The sequence below is a fragment of the Sminthopsis crassicaudata genome, chromosome 1, assembly GCF_048593235.1.
Source record: "Sminthopsis crassicaudata isolate SCR6 chromosome 1, ASM4859323v1, whole genome shotgun sequence".
Taxonomy (NCBI): domain Eukaryota; kingdom Metazoa; phylum Chordata; class Mammalia; order Dasyuromorphia; family Dasyuridae; genus Sminthopsis; species Sminthopsis crassicaudata.
The window spans coordinates 471,758,504-471,784,999 of record NC_133617.1 but is presented as its reverse complement, the minus strand read 5'-3'; the positions used below and the strand labels follow the sequence as shown (position 1 = coordinate 471,784,999).

The window sequence follows — 26,496 nt, the reverse complement described above, 5'->3', positions numbered from 1 at the left end:
TCCACCAATGAGGAGACAGTCTCATGCCAAAGGGGCTTTGGAATTGGATTTACAGTAGACTGAAGAGAAGGTCCTGATCTGCATTGATGGACAGGGCTTTTTTTACTAGTGACATTATTGGTCTAATCCCTCTCCCTGTTCATCATTAAGATCCACAATAATGTCAGATATTTTGCACAGCACCTTTTAACATTTTTCAAAGCCTGATAATTGGTTATCATGGATACAACCTCCCCTCTCTTAATCACAACCGTTTAACCCAGGCAGGACAGATACTGTTATCCCAATTTTAAAACATATGAAGAAATTAGCCCAACCAAGCTAAATGAATCCCTAAAGTCACATAATGAATCAGAGGCAGAGCCAAGAAAGGCTCCTAAGCCTTGTGCAGAAAGAAAACTATGTCAATACATCATATGAGGGGATTTGACTTCTGAATCAATTCAAGAGTTTCTCTGTTGCTAGAAAGCTGTCTGTCCATTATGTAGCAAGATAACAGAGGGAGAGTCAATAAGCAGAAAAAACAAATACAGACTAAGCTAGGCCTTGGGCAAAGCCAGAGGCTGACCATCTCACCCATGCAACTCCAGGAGCCTAAGTTTCACTTCAGCCTTTTGCTCAGGGCTGAGGCTGGTGCAGCTTTTGAGTCTGTCCATTGCTGTGGCCAAGGCCCTAGGGTGAATCCCACTTTGGATAATGGCTGGAGGCAAATGGCAGATGAGGTTTCCAATGATGTCAATGTCGTATTCATCAGTAATAGAATCATTCTGAAACCAAGAGGCCAGAGCTGGGAAAACTGTCTCCCAGGCACATCCAGGGGAATATTTTGTTATAGTCACTTGACTTGAGATGGTTTAACTTTACTTACACCCTATGAAATGCCTTGGTTGTTAAAAAGACCTTCATTCTCTTGGATTAGGCAGAAATAGAACATGACCTGAATTTGTTCTTGTGATGCAAGCATCAGGTTTTTGGAAAAGTGCATTGTGGACCCAGCTACATAAAACACAAACTCTCAAGGGATTAAACTGTGTGAGTGAGGATGGCTAAGAAATAAACAGAAAGGGGGTGCTTCATAGATGCACTTGGACAATTATTTTAAAAACAATAACAAATCAAACAGATGAATCTCTTTTAACAAAGCTTGAAAACGCTGCCACTGAAAATGGGCTGCTTCAAGTCCTCCAAGGAATTATAAACAGTGGTTGGTTTTATACGTACATCCTTGGAGTGGGAAGCAGCCAGCATCCTGTAATTTGAAGAGTGCTCCCCCAAACTCTTCCCCATAAGATCTGACATTCCATCATTAGGGATTCATTCTTTGTTGTTAATCATTATACTCAATGTGCAATTTTCTTTTTTAAGTGAATCTATCAAATTTTTCAATTTCTTTCTCACAGGAAAGACGGGGACAATACAAAAATTGAAGGAATCCTAATCTATAAGCCAAAAGGGGCAGAGAGGGAGGGGATTGATAAGAAGGCAGAGAGTATTGAATAGACTTTGCTGCCTCTAGAATTTTGTATAACATGTGCCAGACTGAGTCATTTCTTTTTCTTTAGGATGCTGATACTTCCATGCAAAAATATCACTTCACCCTAAGAAAGGATGAATTGTCTGATGCACAGATGAATGATCTGATGAACATTGAAATAAACAGAAAAATCCCCACAACATGCACAATGCTTACACATTAATATATTTGGAAAGATCAGGAAAAATGAAATGAAGCACCGGATAACTATAATTAAATATAAATATAATAAATACAATGACCAGTCTTAACCCCAGAGAATAGATGACAAAATATACCTACCTCCCTTTGCATAGATTTTTTTTACCTTTGGGAGGGGAACTATAGGTTTGTAACACATTTAGGTTTATATATATGAGCAGATCAGGTTGTGTGGGTTAATTTTGCTTAGCTTTTTTTTCCCTTTTCTTTCATTTTTATTCTTTGTCACAAAAGATTTCTGAGGGAAGGAATAAGGTCTCTTGAAACTCAAGGCTTGAAGACCAGAGGAATTTTTGTCAAACTGTTGTCATTCCTTTCTTTCCTCATTGTGCAGATTAAGAGGTGGTACTGAGATTTTACTTGAAGAGAGGAACTGGTTACCAAAGAGATAGGCAATGTTTACTTTGTGTAACAGAACTCTTGGGAAAGTGGAGGCATTATGCAACAAAGGAGGGTTAAAAACAAACAGGAAGGACCTTTTCTTACCAAGCATTGTTGTACTTTTCTGATAATAGAATTCTTTTTGTGAGAATCTAAAATGAGATCATTCAGCTGGATCTTCCCTAGGCTAATCAGAAAAGGAACACACTGAGAGGCTGAGACCAATTCCAGATAACGGGCCCTGAAAAAAAAGAGCAAGGGCAAGTGAGGAGGAAGAATACAATTTTTCTGCTGCCTTTATTGGCCTTATCATAGTTTTGTATTTAATTGTTTTCAAGTTGATTTGGGAGGGATTGCTTGATTAGATACTTGATTAGAAACTCCTACTGGTCAGAAAGCATGTTTGATACCCACAATGTCTACCACAGGCCTAGGCATGTAGCATGAGCTAATAAATGCTTGCTGATTGAAGGGTTAACTTGTTGAACATATGTAAAACACTTTGCAAATCTTAAACTACTAGATGCATGTTTGGTATTATTATCAAAGAGCAGAAGAGGTGGAAGGAGATGGAGAAAAGAGGAAGAGAAGAAAATAAGGAAGAGAAGAAAATGAGGTAACAAAAGAAGGGTGAATGGGAAAGTGAAAAAGGGAAAGAAGAAAGGGAGAGGAGCCGGCAGGCCTTCCAAAACTAGACTGCATTTCTTTTAAGGCTTGTCCTGAAATAATGAAAGCAAAACTTGTCAATGAATTAACATAGTAAGCCTTTACTTGTAGCATCTGTAATTCCATCGAATTTGTGAGTAGAGTTGTAAGAATAAAGGATCTTTTTCTGATTTTTTTTTTAGAAATGCAATTTTTTAGTTTTCAAAATACATCCAAAGATAGTTTTTAATATTCACCCTTGCAAACCTTATGTTGCAAATTTTTTTCCTTCCCTACTTAACTCCCCTCACCCACAGAGAGCAAATAATCCACTATAGGCTAGATATGTGAAATTCTTGTAAACTTCCACACTATTTAATTTTTTAACACAGAAACCCCAAATTTAAATAGATCCCTAGATTCCTGGTATATATATGAACCTTCTTTTATCTTCCTGGCATTATAATGATTATTTTATTCGGTATATTAAAACTAAGTTCATTTTTCTCATTAACAGATTAGGAAGAGTCCAACTTATTGCCTTTAGAATCCCTTAAATTATTCACTCATCACTTCTATCCTAAAGTTTGATATAAACTTTATAGGGAGCTGAGGTCTCCAAGTTATTTAAAGGAGTAAAGGGTCATAGACCAAGCTTGCTTCCACTTAATAATAATAGTTAGCTAACATTTGTATAATGCTTTTTAGTTTTACAAAATGCTTAACTTTATCTTTAAAATTCTTAAAAATATCTTGTGAGGTGAGTGCTATTATTCTCATTTCACAAGTGAGGAAACCAAAGCTAAGAAAAGTTAAATAACTTTTCCAGAGTCTAGCAAATAACTGTCTAAGGCAGAATCAATATAGAGTTAGTGAATGTAAGCTTGGAAGTGTTCCATATAGATAAAGGAGAATTATGATAAATTCCCATCAGTGTGACGGCTGGGCCAGGATTCCAACAATGCTTACTTACGGGAGGGCTGATAGGAGAAAGGGAGGGAGAGATGAGCGAGACTCCTTCCAGTACTTCCAAGCCAAACAATTAACCTGAAAGAATAAAGTTGTGTCTGAAGACTTGCCTTACAAGATCTGAATGAGTTAAGCCTAGTTTGCAAAAAGTAATTTAGATGAGCTTGACTTCTTCAAAGTAACAACATTAATAATAACAGCTAGCATTTATATAAGTGCTTTAAAGTTTGCAAAACACTTTAATTATGTTAACAACTCTGTGAGATGCCATTATTATCACTATTTTACAGACAAAGTATAGTCTCAGAGTGTCCAATTCCCACCAATTTAATTGGGCAGGCAGGGACAGAGTCTTTCATACATCTAAGAAACAGATGCCAGGTCCTTTATCAAAAGTTACCAGCCTCATCTAATAGAGCTATATTACAAATATTCCTTTTCCATCATTCCTCAAAGAAAGAATTGAGTTAACTGATGGGATAAAAATCTTTTAATTCTAACATTAAATATATCTAAGTAAAAGGAAGAAAAATACTCTCCATATTCACCTGGGAAGGTGTATCTTCCCAAAGACCATGGGTTCTGCATATATTGCAAGCTCTTCATATATAAACTATAATTCTACTCACCTAATTCTCTCAAAAACTATAATAATTAAGATATGCTTTTGACTTATCTTATTCACAGGATCAAATAATTTCACATTTGTTTGGAAGATAAAATTTTTTATGAAAAATATTCTCAGTATTTTTTAACCAAATACACCAATAACAAAGAACAACAGTGTATGTGTGATGGGGGACATTTTTAATTCAAATAATTATCAGTATATATGTAGTGACCCAAAAAACAATCACTACCCCCCTACACACATTATAAATGCATTTCGTGGTTCAATTTTGCATTTGGAATGATTATACCATGCTGGTTTTGGTTGCCAAGATATAAAGGTCACCAAGTCCAGATGCTTTGCCCCCTTTAAAAATATGAAACTGGAGAAAACTTGGCTTTAGTCAAATAGTTGGCCCCAAACTATCATTGGCATCCAAAAACCCTAGGAAAAAGTCCCCAACCAGAGCAATCAACATTAATCCACTTATGGGTGATGGGCAGAAAAAGAATCAGAACTGGGGTGGGGGAGGAAAGCTGCTAATGGTACCTGATATGGAGAAAGCAGGTGGAGATTGTTTTCAAAATACTTGAAATGGGCCAAAAATGAGTCAGAGCTCATGCTCTCAATCTGCCGGCATGTTATTCCTTTAACCAACTGCCCTACACTGAAAAGAGAAATGGAAGAAGAGGGTAGGGGAGGTGGGGAGGGAATCAAGTTAGAGACAAGATGGACATAAAAAGGTCTTGAAGGCCATTTCATATCACTTTGAGTCACTGAGTAGGATCCTAGTGGAAGATTCCACTGACACTGGTTATTTTTTCTTACCTTAGGACGTCATCTGGCTTTCTTGTTGTTCTTGACAAAAAATCATACAGAAACAAGGCCTATGGTGAGAATAATCAAAAGTAAGTTTGTGTGTGTTTGCCATGGAGCAGAATGTTGAACAACAAGTCTGAAATTCTGTTTCCTGTGTTTTTTATGTCCTACTTCTGAATTGGAAGGGGAATAAATCAGGTTTTTGGTTTTTGGTTTAGTCTGAGGCCCAATTTATATTCCACTGTTCTTCCTAATCATGGTCCTCCATTCCTACCCCATCTAAGCAAAGGAACCTGGTCAGAACTAACTGGAACAGAGCTCTAAGGGTATTCCTCTGGAGTATTCCTATCTCCCAAGGAACTGTTTCCAAAACTTTCTCCTTTTCAGAAGAGAAAATATGCATTGAAACTGGCTCCTGTTTCAAGGAAAAATTCATTTGCAGAATTTCTAACTTAGACACTAGGGCATCTATTTGTTTTACAGAAGCTGTAATTTAACCCAAAGTAAATTCCAGAGTCAAGTCAATAATGTGATTAATGCGGACCCTCCAGTTCTAGTTAACATAGAATTTTAGAAGATAGAAAGGAACTCAGAAGTCATTTAGTATAACCAGTCCCCTGAACAGGAGATTCATATCAGTAGTAGCCATCTAATCTCTGCTTGAAAACTTCCTTTGGTAAGAGGCTCAATACCGCTTGAAGTAGCCTTCTCTACTTTTGTACACCTCTAATTCTTTGTAAGTTTTTGGTTTTATTCTTGTTTCTCTCTCCTCCCCTTCCCCCATAAAAGATAGCTAGGTAGTGAGGTGGATGGAACACAGGTGTCAGTGAGAAAGATCTAAGTTTGAATCCTACCTTACATATACCTTAGTGAAGCTGGGTAAGCATTTAACCTGAAATTTAGTTTCTTCAATATGTCAAACTGGGATAATATATTTTTCCCTACCCCACAGAGTTATTGTGAGGATCAAGTGAATTAACCTTTGTGAAGGTTATCTTAATGTGAAGGAAATCTTAATGATATATATATATATATATATATATATATATGTTTGCTATCATTATTATCAGTCATCATTATTATTATCAATATAATCATCATAAGTGGAGCTAATATCTGGCTCTCTGAAACTTCTGCTCATTGTCCTCTATAGCTAAGTAAAACAAGAGTTATTGCATTTCTACATAATAGCTCTCCTGTCTAGCTTTCTAAGGGACATAACACTGGATATTTTGTGAGGAAGACCTGCATTAGAATCTTACCCTAGATGTTTACTATCCATATGCTCCTATGTACTCTCTACTACCTAAGCTCATTGGATCTCATTTTCTTTTTCTATAAAATCTATTTTATATAAAATCTCAGAGGATTTTTGCCATGGTTAAATGAGATATTATATTTAAAGCTGCAAACCTGGAAGTGCTATATCAGTATAAACTATTGTCCTTCTAAATTTTTTCTTATCTAGATTAAACATCATTATATAAATACCCAGACAAAAAGAAATGCTAGAGAGCTACAGTAGAAAATATATACCAGGTCTGAAGCCAGGAAGACATTTACTAGCCCTAGACATTTACTAGCTGTATGATCCTGGGCAAGTCACTTAAACCTGTTTGCCTCAGTTTCCTCATCTGTAAAATGAGCTAGAAAAGGAAATGGCAATCCACTTCACTTATCTCTACCAAGAAAACCCCAAATAGGATCATAAAGAGTAGGATACAATCAAAAGAAATGAACAACAAAAAACATTTCAAGATCTATTTATATATAACATCACATAATATCATAATACTAATAACATATTAACATGATGTGATAATATATGATAATATATACTATGATACATAATAAAGTATTATGCATTTTACAGTGAGGTTCCCAAGTCAAGAAAATATGGCAAGATTTTGCTTTGGCATTTCTAACACCACTATACACACTGGCCACAGTAATGGACACATTTTTAGCACTTTTCTCATTATGAAAATATCCAATTTAATCTGTTATTGTGGATCATACATCTGATTTGCTCATGTAGGGATAGGTAATTTATAGGTGCAAAAACATCTACCAATACAAGTTGAAATCAGGAGGTGCCAAAGTTGCAAAAATTGTCCCTTGATAATCTTTGAAACTTGTTTTGAGACTCACATGAACTGATGTTAAGTGAATTGAGTAGAACCAAGAGAACATTGTACACAGCAACAACAAGATTATGTGATCATCAACTGGGATGTTTGGCTCTTTTCAACAAGGAAGTGATTCAAGGCAATTCCAAGTGATGGGAAGAGCCATTCACATTCAGAGAGAGAGAACTATGGAGACTGAATATGGATCAAAGCATAGTATTTTCACCTTACTTTTTGATGTTGTTGTTTGTTTGCTTTTTTTCTCCTGTTTTTTTTTTTTTCTTTCACCTTTTGATCTGATTTTTCTTGCATAGAATGATGAATATGGAAATATATTTAAAAGAATTACACATGTTTAACCTATATTGGATTGGGAGGAGGAAGGGGAGGACACAGAGAGAAAAAGTTTGAGCAAAATGGTTTGCAAAGGTGAATGTTGAAAACTTTCTTTGTGTTTATTTGGTAAAAATAAAAAGCTTTTAAAAATGGGGGGGTTGGGAAGAAAGTTGCTTTGAGGCTAAGGGGCTTACCTGATCATGTAGGGCTAATAGTGAAATAGTGTTATTTTTCAGATAACAATAAATACTTAATAATAGTGTTATCTTTCAGAAGACCAACTTACAGTTAGCTTTGCCATATGAACCTCTTTTCTAGAGAAGGAGATTCATGTAAACTAATTACCTGGCTCTTTCTGAGCTCCTTTTCTTTGACTACTGTAGAGTTAAAGCCTGGCTCTTTCCATAAATCAAAGAGAGATACTTCCTTAAAGAAAACTCCCTGTATATCCATGACTGTTGAAGAAACATCACCGGCTTCAAGCATCTAAACAAAAACAAGAAAGAGACAGGTATAGTACATAAGGCATATGATAAGGCTTTTAGGATTAGCTTCTTGACAGTTTCTACAATTGTATATTTGATGACTAGATAGTCTCTTATCTCTAAAACTATGATCTTAGGATCCTAAGCAAAACACTAATATACATTTTAAATAGGGGGGAAGGGAAGGGAATATAAACAAAGTATCATTTTGTACTAAGTCCAAAACTGGCTTTTGGGTAGGAAGAGATGGAGAAAATCAAGGTCGCTTCTAGCTCTAGCTCTAAAATAATACTACTAATCAATCAGCATTCATTAAGTATCTATTATATATATACAAACAGCCCCAACCCTTAAGGAATATTCCTGGTGGGGAGGGGGTAAAAAATAACAGAATAAGAGATATATCAATAAATATAAGATGCATATAAAATAAACACAAACTAGAATGGAGAAATTGGGAAAGATTCTTCAGTTTAAGAAAGATGCCATTTACTAAAGAGTTGGGAGAGAGCCCAAGCCAAGGGAGTTTTGGGTTGTTTTGTTACTGTTTTCATTTTGTACTTATGAGATCCCAAGCCAAGGGAGTTTTGGGTTGTTTTGTTTTTGTTTTCGTTTTGTACTTATGAGACAATCTAACCCTAGAATTAATCCCATAGCCAAAATCACATTTCACCTACAGGGATTCTGAAACCAAGTGCTCTGGTTTGAAGTTACTGCTTATCAGATAGTTTCTCATTACCTTGCTGAGGATACCTTGTTGCTGGGCAGGTGACAAATCAGATATATGTTGGGAGATGGTTCCTTTAATGACATGTGAGAGCTCCTTTGGATCCATGCTGTAGAAAGCTTGGGTGCTGATACCAGCCAGCAACGCTCCCATCTGGCTGACGTTGTGGAATGATATGACCTAGTAGGGAGAAGAACAAACAGAAGCTTTAAAAGAAGATTTGGAGGCAATTCAGGATTGAGGTCATTTTTTCCCCCATTAAAACCTGTCTAAACTTTGGAGCAGGAAATACAGCAAAGGAAAAATGGAAGGGTCCTGGTTCTCATTAGTGCTGAATACGTGGGACTATATCACTGGAACATAACAATATGGTAATAACTCCTTGTATTTCTATAAGGCTTCAGATTTTTTCATAACAACCAATAAATTAAAAAATATTTATTAAGCAACTATTATATGCCTACCATGTACTAAGGATAAAAATAAATAGTCCTGCCTTCAAGGAACTTACATTCTGTTAGGAAAGACAAAGTGTGTCTAAATTTATACAGAACTTATTTTTTAAATGAAAGGTAGTTGGGGAGGAGGGACAGAAGAACATTTAGAAAAGACAAAAAGCCAATGGAAGAGACTCCAAGAAGTAAAAGTGAATAAGAAGTACATTCCAAGAATGGGAGATAGGAAACAAAGAATTGGAGACATATGTAAGTTAAGGCAGAAGGCCAATCTGTCTGGATTATGGCATGTGGGAAGGGGAGTAAAGAGCTTTCGATGACAGAGGAATTCACATAGTAGGGAGCCACAGGGGAGAATTAAGTACGAAGACATGGTTAGACCTCCTCTTAAGGAAAAGTCCTCTGGAAGCTACGTGGAAAATGGATTGAAAAGAGGATAGATTGAAGACACAGAAACCAAGTAGGAAACTATTACAAATATCCAGACAAGAGATGATAAGGGCCTGAACTAAGGCTCTGTAAGTAATGATAAGGAGACTGATGCAAGAGAGGTTTTTAGAAGAATGAATAATATGATTTTTGACAACTTTTTGCTATGAGGGACAAAGAGGAGTATTGAGAATAATTTAAAATGTCCAACATGAAATGTCCAATGGGCAGTAAATGTACAGAACTGAAACTGAGGAGAAATTCTGTGACTAGAGAGATAGAGCTGCGATTAATCTAGACAGAAATGATAATTAAACCAATGGGAACTAATGAAGTCACTCAGTGAGAGAATACAAAGAGAGAAAATGGTCAAGGATAGGGCCCTCATATTTATTATTTCACTTCACTTTCTCAACAATCCTCAGAACAACAGTAGGGACAGGCACCACACTCCCTATTTTACAGATAGGAAAAGTGAATAGATAGTTACTGTCAGAACCCAGACAACCTCCTACCCTTGTCCCCAGACACTTTGTTCCTACTCTAGCATCTTTTTAATATTATCTCTGAATAAAAAATAACTGTGGGATGACCCACTAAAAATAAATTTTTCTGATTAGGTCACAGATCCTGGACTCAGTTTAGAATTTAAAAATAACTGCTTAAAACAAAACCATGGATTTTACAACTTAAGCTACTGCCAAATTCCCTAGTATTTATCATTGAAAGTATTTCTTTCCAGTATTGACCTAAACAATTTTTTTTTTTTAAAACAGCCCCAGTTTGAATCAACTGACCTTCTCATGGGTCAAGTACTTGGTGGACAAGATAATGACCTGGCTCTTGGTCCACCCAGAGACCTGGTTGAGAGTTGAAATTGCATTATGCACTGCTTCCGGAGACAGAGTCTCTAGCTGGCTGCATGTCAGACCCACCACTGCATCAGATAAAGAGCCAAGGGTATCGTTCAAGGTCTGGTTCTCCATAGCAATGTCCAAAAGTTCAGCCTTTAGCTGAAACAAAAGAAATCACAGTAGTATGGATAAAGCAGAAACCAAGGGTTTTTCTACTTATGCAAATTTGCTGAGACTGTCATTGCACAATTTCCTGGCTTACTATGACATAATAACCAAGCCTTGGGAAGGTTTCCTGAATCAGATAAGAGTTAAGCAGGAGTCCAGAATCAGATTTAGATAAGATTTAAATCCACATTTTTATGACTCCTTTCCACAAACTGCCTCTTGGATTTGTTTCCTTTCTAGGAAATTCCTACTGTCTGAATTCTTCAGCATAACCTGGAACGTTCTCAGTCAAGTATTGATGACTAGAAATAACATGCAGAAAGAAGTGTTATAAGCACAGCAAACCAAAAGTGCTGCAGGAAATACTTTTTCTGCTTTGTCTTTACTTTGTCCTAATTTACTTTGAAGCATCACTTTATCTGTTTTTGCCAAATGCTCCTGGCAGAGAAAGAGAGGATTTGACTATTCCATCTTTGAACAGGAAGGGAAGAGAGATATGTATATGTAGAAATAGAAACATACAGATATAGACATATACACATTGTCATATATACATGTATATACATATACAATATATAAATATATACACATACGCATGCATGTACACAATATATACCATTATACACACAGAGATACAAACACATATTACATATATGCACATACATACACACTATAAAGGTATAGCATCCCACACACATGTGTACAGATACATGTACAGTGGTATACATAACATGCATGTACCTACATGTTATATACATATACATGCATTATATAGACATATATACATTATATTGAGACATATTATACACACATTACATATAGCTAATTTTTTATATTTTTTATTTTAACATCACAGTTATTTCTTACCCAGCAAACCATTTTTTTTCTATATCAACAAGCACACACAGCTTTAATAACTTAAAAGTGCACTAAGTCTTTTGGGATACCCTGTATATTCCTATTTATCTAAAATTCATTTTAGTATGTCCATGTACATACTCTAGGCAATGTCTAGCTGAAAGCTAATATGATCTAACTTATATAACAATTACAAGCCTGGATGTCAGAAAATCAAGGTTAATGGCTTTACCATTCACTAACTGTGTGACCTAGGATAAAGCATCTCTGCTCTTTATGCCTTAGTTTCTTCATCTGCAAAATGAAGGAGATGGAATTCAACACTGATAGTCCTTACAATTCAATGACTTTTTATGATAATCCACTTGCCTATTATTCCTTTTTTAAAATAGCTTTTTTATTTTCAAAATACATGCAAAGATAGTTTTCAACATTCACCCTTGAAAAACCTTGTATTCCAAATTTTTTTTCCCTTCTTTCTTCCCCTCTCCTCTACTTCTTCTCCTCCCCTAGTCAGCAAGTAATCCAATATAGGTTAAATATGTGCAATTCTTCTAAACTTATTTCCACATTTATCATGCTGCACAAGAAAAATCAGATCAAAAAGGAAAAAATCAAAAAGGAAAAGATCAAAAAGCAAACAAAGAACAAGAAAAATGGTGAAAATAATATGTTGCAATCACATTCAGTCCCCATGGTTCTCTTTCTGGAAGCAGATGGTTCTCTTCATCATAAGTCTATTGGGATTGGCCTGAATCACCTCATTGTTGAAAAGAGCTACATCCATCAGAGTTGATCATCACATAATGTTATTGTTGCTGTAAACAATGTCCTTTTGGTTCTATTCATTTCAGTTAACATCTGTTTATGCAAGTCTCTCCAGGCTTTCTGAAATCATCCTGCTAATAGTTTCTTATAGAACAATAATATTCCACATATTCATATACCATAACTTATTCAGCATCCACTCAGTTTCCAGTTCCTTGCCACTACAAAAATGGCTGCTATAAATATTTTCCCTTTTTTGTGATGTCTTTGGGATACAGACCCAGTAGAAACGTAGCTAGAGCAAAGGATATGCACAGTTTGATAGCTTTTTGGGCACTCTACCAAATTGTTCTCCAAAATAGTTGCTTTAGTTCATAACTCCAACAATGTATCAGTGTTCCAGTTTTCCCACACCCCCTCCAACATTTATCATTATCTTTTCCTGTCATCTTAGCCAATCTGAGAGGTGTGTAATAGTACCTCAGAGTTGCCTTAATTTCCATTTCTCTGATTAATAGTGATTTAGAGCATTCTTTCATATGACTAGAAATGACTAGTAATTTCTTCATCTGAAAACTGTCTGTATATATCCTTTGATCATTTATCATTTGGAGAATGGTTTTTAGTCTTATAAATTTTAGTCAATTATATATTTTACAAATAAATCATTTATCAGAATTCTTGGATGTAAGAATTTTTCTCCCGTTTTCTGCTTCCCTTCTAATGTTGGCTGTATTGGTTTTGTTTGTACAAATCCTTTTAAATTTAATATAACAAAAATTATCCATTTTTCACTTTATAATGTTCTCTAGTTCTTCTTTGCCATAAATTCCTCCTTCTCCACAGATCTGAGAAGTAGACTATTCCTTGTTCTCCTAATTTACTTATAATATCACCCTTTATGTCTAAATCATGAACCCATTTCAATTTTATCTTGGCATAGGATATTAGGTTTTGGTCAGTGTCTAGCTTCTGCCATACTATTTTCTAATTTTCCTAGAAATTTTTGTCAAATAGTGAATTCTTATCCTAGCAGTTGGGGTCTTTGGGTTTATAAAACACTTAGATTATTGTAGTCATTGACTATTGTGTCTTGTGAACCAAACTTATTCCACTGATTCACTACTCTATTTCTTAGCCAATAAAAAATGGTTTTTGATGATCTTTGCTTTATAATATAATATAGTTTTAGGTTTGGTACAATTATTGCCTGTTATTTCTGATCAGTACTGCAACTATCAAAAATGAATACATAACCAAAAAAGAGGGAGAGAGACTTGAAAGGGATGGCAAAACCCAGCATAGCTGAAAGGGGAAGAACTTGACTTTGAGTAGGACCCTGCTATCAAGCCTTTAAATGTAAGCTTATGAGCCCTTCCCAGAAGTCATGTCTATACTCACATATATACATGTATATTGACATATAATTGACACTTCTCCAGTTCCTTATTATTATTTTGTTTATGCCAGGAAGATTCTACTACCTGACAACTTCATGGTAGGCAAGTGAGAGGGAGGAAAGGGAAGGAGGAGAAGAGAAATGAGAAAGGCATCAAGAAAAAAAGAAAAACAAAGACCAGCCTAGAGCAGTTAGAAGTTTTTGAGCTCAAAACATAGACAATGTTTGTCCACTGAGATCTACTCAGAGCTGGTGAGGCAGGTGAGCTGCCCCTTGTATCAAACTGTTTAATTTTATTTCCCATATTTAATTCTGTAAATGCTACCTAGCCAAGGTAAGACCGTCTATAGCTGGTTGGTAGAGAAGGAAGTCAATATAATGCCTAGTATTTGAAAATGGAAGAAAAGCCAAATACTCACTCCGTACTCCCAGAATGTAGAATGTAGAAAAAGCATTTTCAGACCTTGATTCAGGTTTTTAAAATTATACACTTCTCCCAGTCATACTCTCTGTATTTGAAAATTATACCTTCTTTGTGTAATTTTTGTGATATAGTGGATAGAGTGGTGGTTTTGAATAATGAAAACATGGGTTCAAATTATTTTAATCATAATAATAATAATAACAATATTTACATAATAGCTAAAAATTATATAGCACTTAAAATGTGTCAGGCCCTATACTAAGCAAATTACAATTATTTTAATCCCTACAACAACCCTGGAAAATAAGTGCATTTTTATAAATGAAGAAACTTAGATAAATGGAGTTTATGTATATATATATATATATATATATATATATATATACATATGTATAGATAGATAGATGCCACAGAAAATCAGATTTTATGACATTAAAATACGAAGGGTTAGGATTGGATCTGTGGAATACAGAACTCCTCAGTGAGGAAATTCTTCTACCAGTGTTTATCTGTATCTTTTCTGTAATTTACAGTCTCAGAGGTGGGTTAGATCAGAGGTGTCAAAACAGACCACCAAGAAGTATGGCTCAATAATACTTAAATGTAATTTGGAAGTGTCAACAAAATAAATAAAAATACAATTTGTCATTATTCAGACATTTTAAGCTATGTCCAACTTTTTGTGATTCCATGGGATGTTCTTGGCAAAGATTTGGAGTAGTTTCCAGTTCATTTTACAGATGAGGAAACTGAGGCAAACAACTAAGAAGTATCTGAGACTAGATTTGAATTCAGGAAGATGAATCTTCTTGACTCCTGGCTTGGTACTGTATCCATTCACCTAGCTTTACACAGCCCTAATATAACAGAACATAGATAATGCCTAATATGTGATTTTTTTCTCAATAGTATTTTATTTTTCCAAATACATATATAGTTTTTAACTTTAAATTTTGTGAAACTCTATGTTTTGTCTCCTTCCCTTCCTTACTTCCCCCTTTCCCAAGACAGCAAGCAATCAGATATTTATAGGTTAAATATGTGCAATTCTTTTAAATGTATTTCTACAATATATGATTTTCTAAGTCAATATGGGACCCACAGAGATGTACAGTGTAGTGGTCCTATTTTCTCTTTCAGTTTGACACCATTGCCTTATTCTGAGAGTTTCAGAGAGTTGTCCAGAGTCATACAGCCAGAGATGAGATAAACTCAGGTTTTCCTGACTTTTGAAGCTAGCTCTCTGTTCACCACCTATGCCAAGCTGCCTTTTATTAAAATACAAATATTTGGGGCAGCTAGGTGGTAAAGTGGATAGAGCACCAGCCCTGAAGTCAGGAGGACCCTGAGTTCAAATGTGACCTCAGACACTTAACACTTCCTAGCTGTGTGACCCTGGGTAAGTCACTTAATCCCAATTGCCTCACCAAAAACAAAACAAAACAAAACATTTACATTTATAAAAAGTCAGTTTTATAAAAGTGTTTTTTGTTTTTTTCCATACTTTCCCTGGCTGATATTGCAGAATGTTCTGATCTTCCCTACCTCTTCCATTCATGTAGTAACCTGGGTATCTGCTTACCTTTTCCCAAGTGTAGCTCTAAATGTCACATTCAAGAAATAATATTAATACAGATTATATATATAAATAATATTTTATCATATTAATGTAAACACCACATTAAAGAAATAATATATAACCATATCATATATAATATTTAATCATATCTTATTAATATGATAAAATATATATTGTAGCCCTGCACTACTATAATAACTTGTAGTTACTACAATATATAGTAACTGTAGCATCTAGATTGAATGTTAAATTCTGGGGACTTCAGAGTTGAAAAGATAGGGAAGGGCAGGGGAAGGGAATAAACATTTATATAATGCTTACTATATGCCAGACATTATGCTAAGCACTTTACATTTGACCCTCACAACAACCTCACAAGTTGGTACTGTTATTATCCTCCTTATATAGTTGAGGAAACTGAGGTAAATAGAGGTTAAATTAACTTGTTCATCATCACACAGAGCTAATAAGTATCTAAGGCTAGCTCTGAACTCAGGTCTTACAGAAGGAAGGTTAACTAACAGGTCTGAAAATTGACATTTTATTTTCTCCCTATTCCCTATTGATTTTCAGTCATGTTTGACTCTTTCTGATCCCATTTGGGGTTTTCTTGGCAAAGATATTGGAACGAGAAGGGTTAAGTGACTTACCTAGGATCACACAGCTAGTTAGTGACAGAGGCTAAATAGGAACTTGGGAATATAAATCTTTCTGACTCCAGTCTTGTTACTCTATCCATTGCACCCTTAGCTACCTATTTATTTAGGCAACATCAATACATTCCTTTGGGCTTACTGATCCTTCTGGCATAATTATAGATTAATTCCCAAGTATTCATGACAGAATGTATTGAGATCAGAGTATGGAGCCTAAGGAGAACCTAAGGTGGAAGGAGAGTTTTTAGCCTCCTGGTCAGAATGATTGATTTAGTGCAGAGACTAAGGATATGTTAGAGCAAGAAAACATGGCAAGATATTGAGTTGGAGTGTTTGAGTTTGAGTTGTTTGCATTTCAAGGCTTTGTTTGAGTGTGGATCCCCAGTGAGTTGAGTTTACTTGTAATGATTTAGGGAGCAGAGAGAGCATAAGTTTAGGTGGCCCCTGCCTGTGGTGGAACTAGCCAGCAAGATTGTATGCATATTGAGGTCCTAGTCTCCCTTTCAGAAATAATTCAAATATTTGAGAAGCAAAATTATAATCAGTTTGAATGGTACAATTCTGAGCCATCCAGTAGTTTTTTCATAGAAAAAGAGTATGTCTCCAGGGGTGCAAGCAAACCAGGAATTTGGAGTGTGTTTTAAGAGCAATGAGCATGAAAAGAAGCTCTGAAACACCAGAAAATCTTTAGTAGTTCACTATTTTCTCTGGGATAAAATTCATACTTCTTAATTAAGCATTAAGATTCATAATCTCTATGTGATAATCAAATGTGAATTTGGCTCTTTTCAATAATGAGGTGATTCAGGCTAATTCTAATAGACTTATGATGGAGAAAGCTATCTGCACCCCCAGAAAGAGGATATGGGGGACTGAATGTGAATCATAACATAGTATTTTCACCTTTTTTTGTTGTTTGCTTGTTTTTCTTTCTCATTTTTTTCCTTTTTTAATTTGATTTTTCTTGTGAAGTATGATAAATATGGAAATATGTTTAGAATAATTGTACAGTTGAATTACTTGCTGTTTAGGGGAATAGTATGTGGGGAATAAAGGGGGAAAAATTTGGAACATGAGGTTTTACAAGGGTAAATGTTGAAAACTATTTTTGCATCTATTTTGAAAATAAAAAGCTATTATAAATAAATAAATGAGTGAAAAAAAGCAAAAGAAAATAAACAAACAAACAAATAAATAAATAAAGTCCATAATCTGGTTCCAGCCTATCTTTTCCGTCTCATTTTACATAATTTCTCTTTATACCAATTGAATGACTACCTATTTACTGAATTCAATTGACCATTTCTTGCTTCTTAGATTTAGTCTATCTCACAAGCCGAGAATGCAATTGCTTCTTATCCCCACCTTTCAATTTCTTCTCTTCTTCAGAATTCACTTAGTGCTTTTTTTTCTATATGAACTTCTCCAATGTGACAAAATAGACAAAAAATGTTTTCTCCATCATCAATTATTGTGTGAACATGTTGTCTTTGTTCCTAAAACTCTCTATATTATATTGTAATTATTTATGTACATGTCATAATCCTCCCAATAGAACATAAGGTTTATAAAGGTAGGAACTATTTTAGAGATGTTCTGGAAGCTGCTCCAGTTTTTTAGGGCAGATTATTAAATTTTTAGTAGCAGCCTTTCCATTTCAGAAATTGACAAATACTACATTATCAGGCCTTGATTTATTTTTTGTTGATTGGACTTAAGAAAATAATGGTGAAATGGTAATAAATGCACTTTAAATTTAAAAGTGTGTTATGTACACATTCTCTCCCTCCCCCACCCCCCAGCACACCTTGGGGATATTTATGTTTTTTTTTTCTTTTTTGTTTTTGTAGTCCCAGCACTGAACATAGTACCTAACACAGTATTACAGATGCTTGATAAAAGTTTATTTGGTTGAACTGAAAGAAGAAAGGTAAAAAGAAAATGAAAGGAGAAAAAAGATGGAGGAAGCTGAAATGGAAAGAAGGGAATAGGAAAGGAGAGACAAATATTGCTGGGGGGACACTAGACATCTGAATCTGCACAAGGTACAGGCAAGGTGTCTGGATCTTATCTTCAACATATGTAGAGGTCTGAGCAAATGACACCATATAGGTATAAGAATGACTAGCAGAATTTTATTTTCTTTCTCATTTTTCCCTTTTTGATTTAATTTTTCTTGTGCAGCAAGATAATTTTTAACATATATTGATTACTTGCTATCTAGGGGAGGGGATTGGGAAAGGGGGAATTATTGGAACACAAGGTTTTGTAAGAGTTAATGTTAAAAAATTATCCTTACATATCTTTTGAAAATCAAAAAGCTTTAATAAAATAAATAAGTAAATAATTGGAGAAACTACATGGCCTTATAGGTAGGATATGATAACATAATAAAAATGATGCTATAAATAAAAAAAAAAAAGAATGACTAGTAGAGATGGCTGAATGGCAGACATCCAGAGTGACTATAGGCATTTCTAGAAGCCTGAAGACATTATTTGAGTGATTCTCCTGTATTTCTCACCTCCAGCTTTGGTTTTCCCCATCCTCGATTATTAGGCCTCTGATCCAACCTCCTGATTTCCATGATGACTGTACTTTGTGATCTGGATTTTTCTTGGTTTGCATTCCTGTTCTTTTGTTCTAACCAAGCCTTCTTTTGCTTTCCAAGTCCCAGGTTCCTCACAAGCCAACTCTCCCTTGTTTCAGGTCCCCCCACCCCCCAAAAAAATATCCTGCCATTTTTTTCATCAGCCAGAGCCTTCTGAGTCTTCTCTGTCCTTACCAGTTTGAAACACAAGCTATCATGAGCTGGATGTGGGCACACTCACCTTCTGAACATCAGCCTGATAGCCTCTAAGTTGGTTGCACTTAATCATTTGATGTAGCAAGACTTGGGCTACTGTGGCTTCCAGCTCCTCCAGGTCACCATAGAAACAAACAAGCAGTCCCAATCTGAGTAAGGAAATGAGAGTGGGTTGGTCAATAATCCAAAAGAATAAAAGTGACATAGAAAACAGAGTGCAGTTCATCATGCTCAATTTTGGCTAACTCTCTATTATCCACAAGAGGGTTATCCATTTTGTAGATTATGTGGGCAAAATTTTATTAGGGGGTCAACTGTATCTGTCAGCTACAGTTCTTTCTTTCCATCTTCAGTAAATATGTATTCAGGAAGTATCAAGTAGAATAAAGAAACCAAATCGGCTACTCTCAAAGATTAATTTGTGGGGGAAAAGAAAAATCTCATACCATAAAATGAAAACCATAGTTTTAACTATAGGCACAAATGACCTGGAGGTCATATCTGGTCTCCTTGCCATGGTCCTACTATGTGAATATCTCCAGCTCATCAGAAACTTTGATTCCACCCCCTCTAACTGCTACGGATTTTCCTTATTTATCTGTGAACTAGATCTCCAAATTACTTCCTAAAGTCTCCTCACCATCCTCCCTAACCATAAGCACTTCCTACTTTCCATTAAAGCTTAATAAATGCTTTATCCAGTTGTCCTGATCTATATCTGGACAGGCTCTGGAGCAGAAAGTGAAGCCAGTGGCCTTGCCTAGTTCTTCCTCACTTAAATCCAATCCACTTGCATGTCATGGGTATCACCTCCCTGATGTCTTGGTCCACTTCAAGAAACAAGGACAAATGAGACAAAGACAAATAAATGTTTTATACATTTATACACCTATCAATCAATCTATCCATCTATCTAGCTGCTATTTTAGGGGATTTCTATGCTTCTCTTACTTAACATAAATAATTGAGGTTTTAAGCAACAGAATCTAAACTCCAGAGAAGATATAAAAGAATAAAGAGGAGCCAGGCCTTGCCCTTAAGGCAATTCTCCTGAGTGCAAAGAAGAACACTTTCTCATCCCAAGGCTAAACTGAGGAATTCAGTTTCAGGGACTTGCCAAAGCCATTTCTTAGATTACTGATATAGTGAAAGCTGCTGTTATCATTTATGAGTTCCTGGCTCCAAGAATAGCAGTCAACAGATCTTATTAGGCTGGCCACCCAGATGGCCAGATGATGCTGTGCTCAATAGTTGACCTCTCTATTATATACACTCTGATCACTCATAGCTTCTGATTCCCCTGACATGAAATGAATTCAATGGTGAAATGATGAAAAATAGCTAATAAAATTTTCCTTCTAGAAGGAACTTTAATGATCAGCTAGTCTAGAAGTTCTTTATCTGGGGTCTATGAACCTTTTTTAAAAAATCTATATTTTTATTATTATATTTCAACATAATTATTTTCTTTTATAATCCAATGTATTTTGATAGTATTTTATTTTTTCCAAATATATGCAAATATAATTTTCAACATTCATCTTTTCTGTCCCAAATTTTTCTCCTTCTCCTCCCCTTTTCTCCCTCACCAAGGCAGCAAGCAATCCAATAAAAGTTAAATATATGCAATTCTTCTAAACATATTTCCATATTTATTATACTGTACCAAAACATCAGATCAAAAAGGAAAAAAAAACACAAGAAAGGGGGGAAAAAAGCAACAAACAACAAAAAGGTGAAAATACTAGGCTTTGATCCACATTCAGTCTCCATATCTCTCTGGATGTAGATGGCACTTTCACTCACAAATCTATTGGAATTGACTTTAATCATCTCAGTGTTGAAAAGAACCAAGTCCATCACAGTTGATAATTCAAAGTATTTTAATTCATGCATTTAGAACTATGTTAAGTGACTTGCTGAAAGTTACACAGCTAGCTAGTAGGAGAATCAGGACTAGAACCCAGGGGTTTAGATGTCCAAATAAAAGTCAGTCTGACTCTGTCTCTCTCTCTCTCTCTCTCTCTTCCCCCATTAAACAAACAAATAAATGAACGAATGAGCAGACAAGCAAACAAGTAAATGAATGAATGAAGAAATGATCTTGTTTTTATTGATGTTTCTTGTTTTTATATCACCTTCATTTCTGAATGTATTCCTTCCCCTCCCAGGCTCAACAAGACTTTCATTATAACAAAAAAAGGGTGGTGGGAGGAGGGAGAGAAATGTAGCTAAGCAAAACCAAACATCAATTTTATATATTTTTTAATATTTTATATATGTTAAATATATATAAATATAAAACACATTCTAACTAGTTATTCTCCAACCCCTGGAAAAAAGTAGAGGGAAGTATATTTTCTTTATTTTTCCAGAGCCAACCTTGATTATTACAATATATAAGTATTCAGGTATTTTTGTTTGTTTGTTCTTTCTGTTTCTCATACATAATCATAATTCCTTTAGCAAGCTGCATATCCTGCATGTTACTTTCAAATAGTAATATTTGAGAATGAGGAGGGGGAAAAAATGATACTATCCTACATCAGCATAATAATCTGTGGGTAAATTAAAAGAAAAAATTTACAATTATTCCTCCCACTTTATTTTAGCTGGGGGAAAAAAGACCCTTATATACAAAGAAAATGCTGTCCCTTGTGATGAGGTCCTGAATGGTAGGTGTGTTGGGCAGAGAGAAATTAAAGAACTGATCAGTTTTGTCCCATGATCTCACCCTCTGGAGGTAACCATTCAAGAATGAGACTAAATTCTCCTTGTGTGTTTACTTTTTGCCCATCCTCTGCCACAACCTCCCTTTGGGTCAGTCCCTCACTGCTTTCTGTCTTGTAGGAATCTTTCTCCTTAAACTCCCCCATGCCGCATGATATCTCCTAACCCTACCATTGTGGTATCTCTCCAGACCCTGCTTCTCCAAAGAGTTAGTTAAGTCTGCCAGCTAAGGGTATACTCTACCCCATGGATTTCACCTTTCTCCTGGTGACTGGCAAGTTCCTTTCTACCACTAATTATTAAAATGCCTTTCTCTGCTCTCCCACTCTATTTCATACTTACCATCCCCAATGTCTTTTGTATTCCATCATTTTGTCTGTAACCCATTCCCCTAAATAAATAAATTTGCAAAATGAATGACCATTGTGAATTCTTCACCCCAACATTTCCACATCATCTGCTTATAGACTATGTGCGAGGAATTCAGAGAGCTTGAAAATGTTGGGTTCTTACCTGTGAATGGTGGAGATGTTCCTCATGTCAAAGCTGGAAGAGTTGATCCTCTCCAGGAAAGCGTGGGCCAGCTTTGGTGTGATGTCATAAACGGTATCCAGCTGCTTTGTGGCATTATCATAGCTGATGAACAGCCCAATCTGATGGACAGAGGTCCCAGAGGAGGTCAGAAGCCCCCAAATGTTATAATAACAACAACATTAATAATAAATGCTGATATTTATATACTGCTTATTTATGGCTCACAAAATCCTTTATCTGCAGTATCTCTTTAGACCATCACAACATCTCCAAAAGGTGAATATGAACAAGAATTATCATTCCCATTTTTTGGATAGGGAAACTGAGGTTTGGGTGAATTAAATGACTTAGTCACTATCATACGTCAAGTAAATGCTGAAAGCAGGATGACCCCATTGTACTCTTCCTCCTACATTCTGAATTTCTGGTCTTTTTTTTTAAGTCTCATCTAAAAATCCAACTTTCTGGAAGCCTTTCAGAGGCTTCTTAATTCCAATGTCTTATCTCTGATAATTACTTCCTATTTATCCTGTATATAACTAGCTTTGTATATGTTTGCACAGCTGTCTCCCCCATTAAATGGTAAGTTCTTTGAGAGCCTCTTTTTGTATCCTCAACTTTTAGCACAATGTCTGGCACATTGTGACTGCTTAATACATATTGGTTGATTGATTGCTGTTTCTGTAATCTCATAATGCCTCTCTTAGACTTTGTTGCTAGTATTTGAGTGACCTTAACCAAGACATTAACAATCTTCCCTATCTGTAAAATAAAGCAAAGTTGACTCTGGGATCCTTTTCTTTTTAAATCTACTAATGATAGAGAACTCAGGGGTTTAAAGCACTTCTCACTCTAATCAAAATGGATATGAGAGCATGAATGGAAGCTTACACTTACCTCAACAGGACTAATTTTTGTAATTTCTTCAAATGGGAGGTGAACCATGTATCTTCCCAAAATCCAAAGGTTTTCTGCACTAACCCATGATATAGAGTCATCTGGCCAGTAAAAGAAAACATTAGAATATTCATAGGCTTTTTTTGTTCAACAATTTATTCAATTAAAATTTACTAAGAATCTATTAAATGCATTCAGCAGGGGATAGTGAGTCACAGTTAAAAGAGTATCGTCCAGGAACCGGAAATTTAATGGATGCCCATCAGTTGGAGAATGGTTGAATAAGTTATGGCATGTGAGTGTAATGGGATATTATTTTTCTAGAAAAAAGATAAACAGGCTGATTTCAGAAAAGCTTGGAAAGACTTAACATGAACTGATGCTGAATGAAGTGTGCAGAACCAATAGAACACTGCACACAATAACAACAAGATTGTCATGTTCAGCTGTGATGGACTTGGCTCTTTTTAACAATGAGTTGATTCAAGGCAACTACAATAGGCTGGGATGGAAAGAGTCATCCACATTTAGAGATAAAATTATGGATCAAAGCATAATATTTTCGCCTTTGTTGTTGCTGTTATTTGTTTGCTTGTTTTTTTTTTTTTCTTTTGATTTGATTTTTTTTTTTTTTTTTTTGCACATATTTAACCTATATCAGATTGCTTGCTTTCTTGGGAGAGGGAAAGAAGGAAGAAAGAAAGAAAAATTTGGAATACAAAGTTTTACAAAAGTGAATGTTGGAAACTAACTTTGCATGTATTTGGAAAAATAAAATATTATTAAAATTTTTTAAATAAATAAAAGGGTATTAAAATAAATAAAAGGGTATTGGTCTTGGAGTAAGAAGGTTTCAAGTCTCAGTTTTGTTAACTATCTATGCAGCAATTTATCTCCTTTATTTGAACTTCAATTTTTTGTTTCTAAAATAAGAAGATTAGATGAGATATTTTTGAAGGTCCTTTCTAGGTACAGCTAGGTGGTGTAGTAGATAGAGTGTTGGGCCTAAAGCTATGAAAACTCATCTTCTTGAGTTCAAATCTGGTCTTAAAGACTTATAAGCTATTTGACCCTAGAAAAGTCACTTAATTCTATTTGCTCTAGTTTCCTCATCTATAAAATGAGCTTAAGAAAGAAATCAGTATCTTTGCCAAGAAAATCCCAAAAGGGGTCATGAAGAGCCAGCCATAGCTGAAAATGACTGATCAATAACAACAAAATTTAGGTTAAATGTTCTAGGAAAGCATTGCCATAAACAAACTTAATTCTAGGTTTTCAATACTTCAGGGAATTTCAGTTCTTGCATTCTAATCCTTTTTAGTGGTTGAGTCACACTCATTTGCAATGGAATATCTGGAATTCATTCATCAAACAAGGCAATTGGACTATATGACACTAAGATACCTTACAGTTTATGACTCATTATATAGACACTTAAAGGAAAGGTAATATACCAGCACATGGGTACTTTTATACCAGTGTGGTCTCTTCTCAGTTAAGAATATCTGGAAACTTGGTGAAGTTAATGTTAATGCAAGATGTCTCAATCACACTGAATACTCTTATGAAATTCTTGGAGCAAACTTTCCTGAATTCAACCCCTTTAATAAGGAAGAAATTAATTGATCTTAATCAGAGAGATATTCATCTGCTTAGATGCTAGGGTTCACCAAGAAAATTGTTTCTTCTGGTTCGTTAAGGTACTAAATTATCCTGAAATTCAGGACAGTAAATTCCTTTGTGATCTCAGAATCTACCTTGCTCCCTATGTATGCAAAGCAAACTGCTTATTAATTGGAATTAACATCATTACTAGGTTGTCTTCATAGAAACCAGTTTTGTGACTCTGAAAGGTATCTCCACTTATCTCAGGGATGTTATAACATAATAAAAATAATAGTGATACATCTATATATTTATATTGTGCTTTACAATGACAGACATTTCTTCATTTTATTATTACAATGATTCTTTAAGATAATCAGTGCAACAATTAATATCCCCTTCTTACAGAGAAAGGAATTGAGACTTATAAAGGAAAAATGAAATTTGTCCATTGTTACACATTTGTAACAGGACTCAAATGCCCAAAGTAAATTATTTTAAATTAACTTTGGTTAAGGACAAAATATGTTCCCTGAAGAATGTTTAAGAGGAAAGGATCAAGATCTGAAATCAAAGGCAATTAAGTGTTACGATTTCAAGAAGTTTTGGAATTGCTGGTTTAGACAGAAAATTGTTGTTAGCATTTCTGAGAAAAGTTGTTCACATCTACCTTCTTTAAAGCAGTTCAGGTTAACCTAAGGATTTAATTAATTTATAAATGATACATTAACTATGACATTTTCCCCCTAGCAGACACCCACACCTTCTGAATGTACTCATTAACTATGGAGAATTTGCCCCTTAAATCACTAGTAGAAAGGATCCCATTATTTCTGATTTATAGTGGAAGGTACAAAAAACTTGCACGTAATGGATGTTTTTGACTTTGAGATAACTGATGCAAACAAGAAGCTAAGCAAGTAGTTTTCCCCCCTCTCTTTCACAGAGAGCATAAGCTGCTATTTAGAAAGCTTTCCCTCTTTCTAGCATAAAGAAATGTGCTAGACTCCATGGCAATATTCTGTAGACTTTGGATCTCACCAGTTGAGTTGGCAGATTTCTGTAAAATCTGAGTCATCCAGGAGTAGAGTGCTCTTTGTGAATGAGCGGATGTCTTGTCATAGAGATCTTTAAACACTGAGGACCTAAATAACAGAAACAAATATCAATTAGAGAAAGAAAAAGATGGCGATTAATTTCCCACTCTGATTAGAAAGGGTAAAGAGTAGATATTGAAGATCCTCCTTTTAAACACTGTGCAACCACCTCAACCTTTTCCATCTCCCTATAGTACTACATCATGACCTCCATGGTGAGTATCCTCTCCTTTTTTATGCCATCCCCATTAGATTTTAAGCTATGTGTTTTAATAATAATAATTAATAAGTATCATTATAATTTGATGTAATATTTAACAATAAATAAATAAAATAATGTATAAATAATATATATGTTATATAAAAATAAATAAAATAATTTATGTAATATTTAATAATAA

At 35.0% G+C, this 26,496-nt stretch overlaps 1 protein-coding gene across 1 annotated transcript in view; it reads right to left on the bottom strand.

Moving 5' to 3' along the window:
* The window catches only part of OTOA (otoancorin), an 85,125-nt gene that overhangs the window by 47,632 nt on the left and 10,997 nt on the right, over nucleotides 1–26,496 (bottom strand). Inside the window, exons 9-20 of the mRNA XM_074281042.1 lie at nucleotides 26,040–26,143; nucleotides 23,394–23,494; nucleotides 22,476–22,615; nucleotides 19,258–19,381; nucleotides 10,518–10,733; nucleotides 8,849–9,016; nucleotides 7,970–8,110; nucleotides 5,169–5,227; nucleotides 4,890–5,007; nucleotides 3,735–3,808; nucleotides 2,222–2,357; nucleotides 577–767 (exon numbers count right to left, since the gene is read on the bottom strand). Of these exons, the coding sequence (XP_074137143.1) occupies nucleotides 577–767; nucleotides 2,222–2,357; nucleotides 3,735–3,808; nucleotides 4,890–5,007; nucleotides 5,169–5,227; nucleotides 7,970–8,110; nucleotides 8,849–9,016; nucleotides 10,518–10,733; nucleotides 19,258–19,381; nucleotides 22,476–22,615; nucleotides 23,394–23,494; nucleotides 26,040–26,143 (1,572 nt within the window). The remainder of the gene's footprint in view (nucleotides 1–576; nucleotides 768–2,221; nucleotides 2,358–3,734; nucleotides 3,809–4,889; nucleotides 5,008–5,168; nucleotides 5,228–7,969; nucleotides 8,111–8,848; nucleotides 9,017–10,517; nucleotides 10,734–19,257; nucleotides 19,382–22,475; nucleotides 22,616–23,393; nucleotides 23,495–26,039; nucleotides 26,144–26,496) is intronic.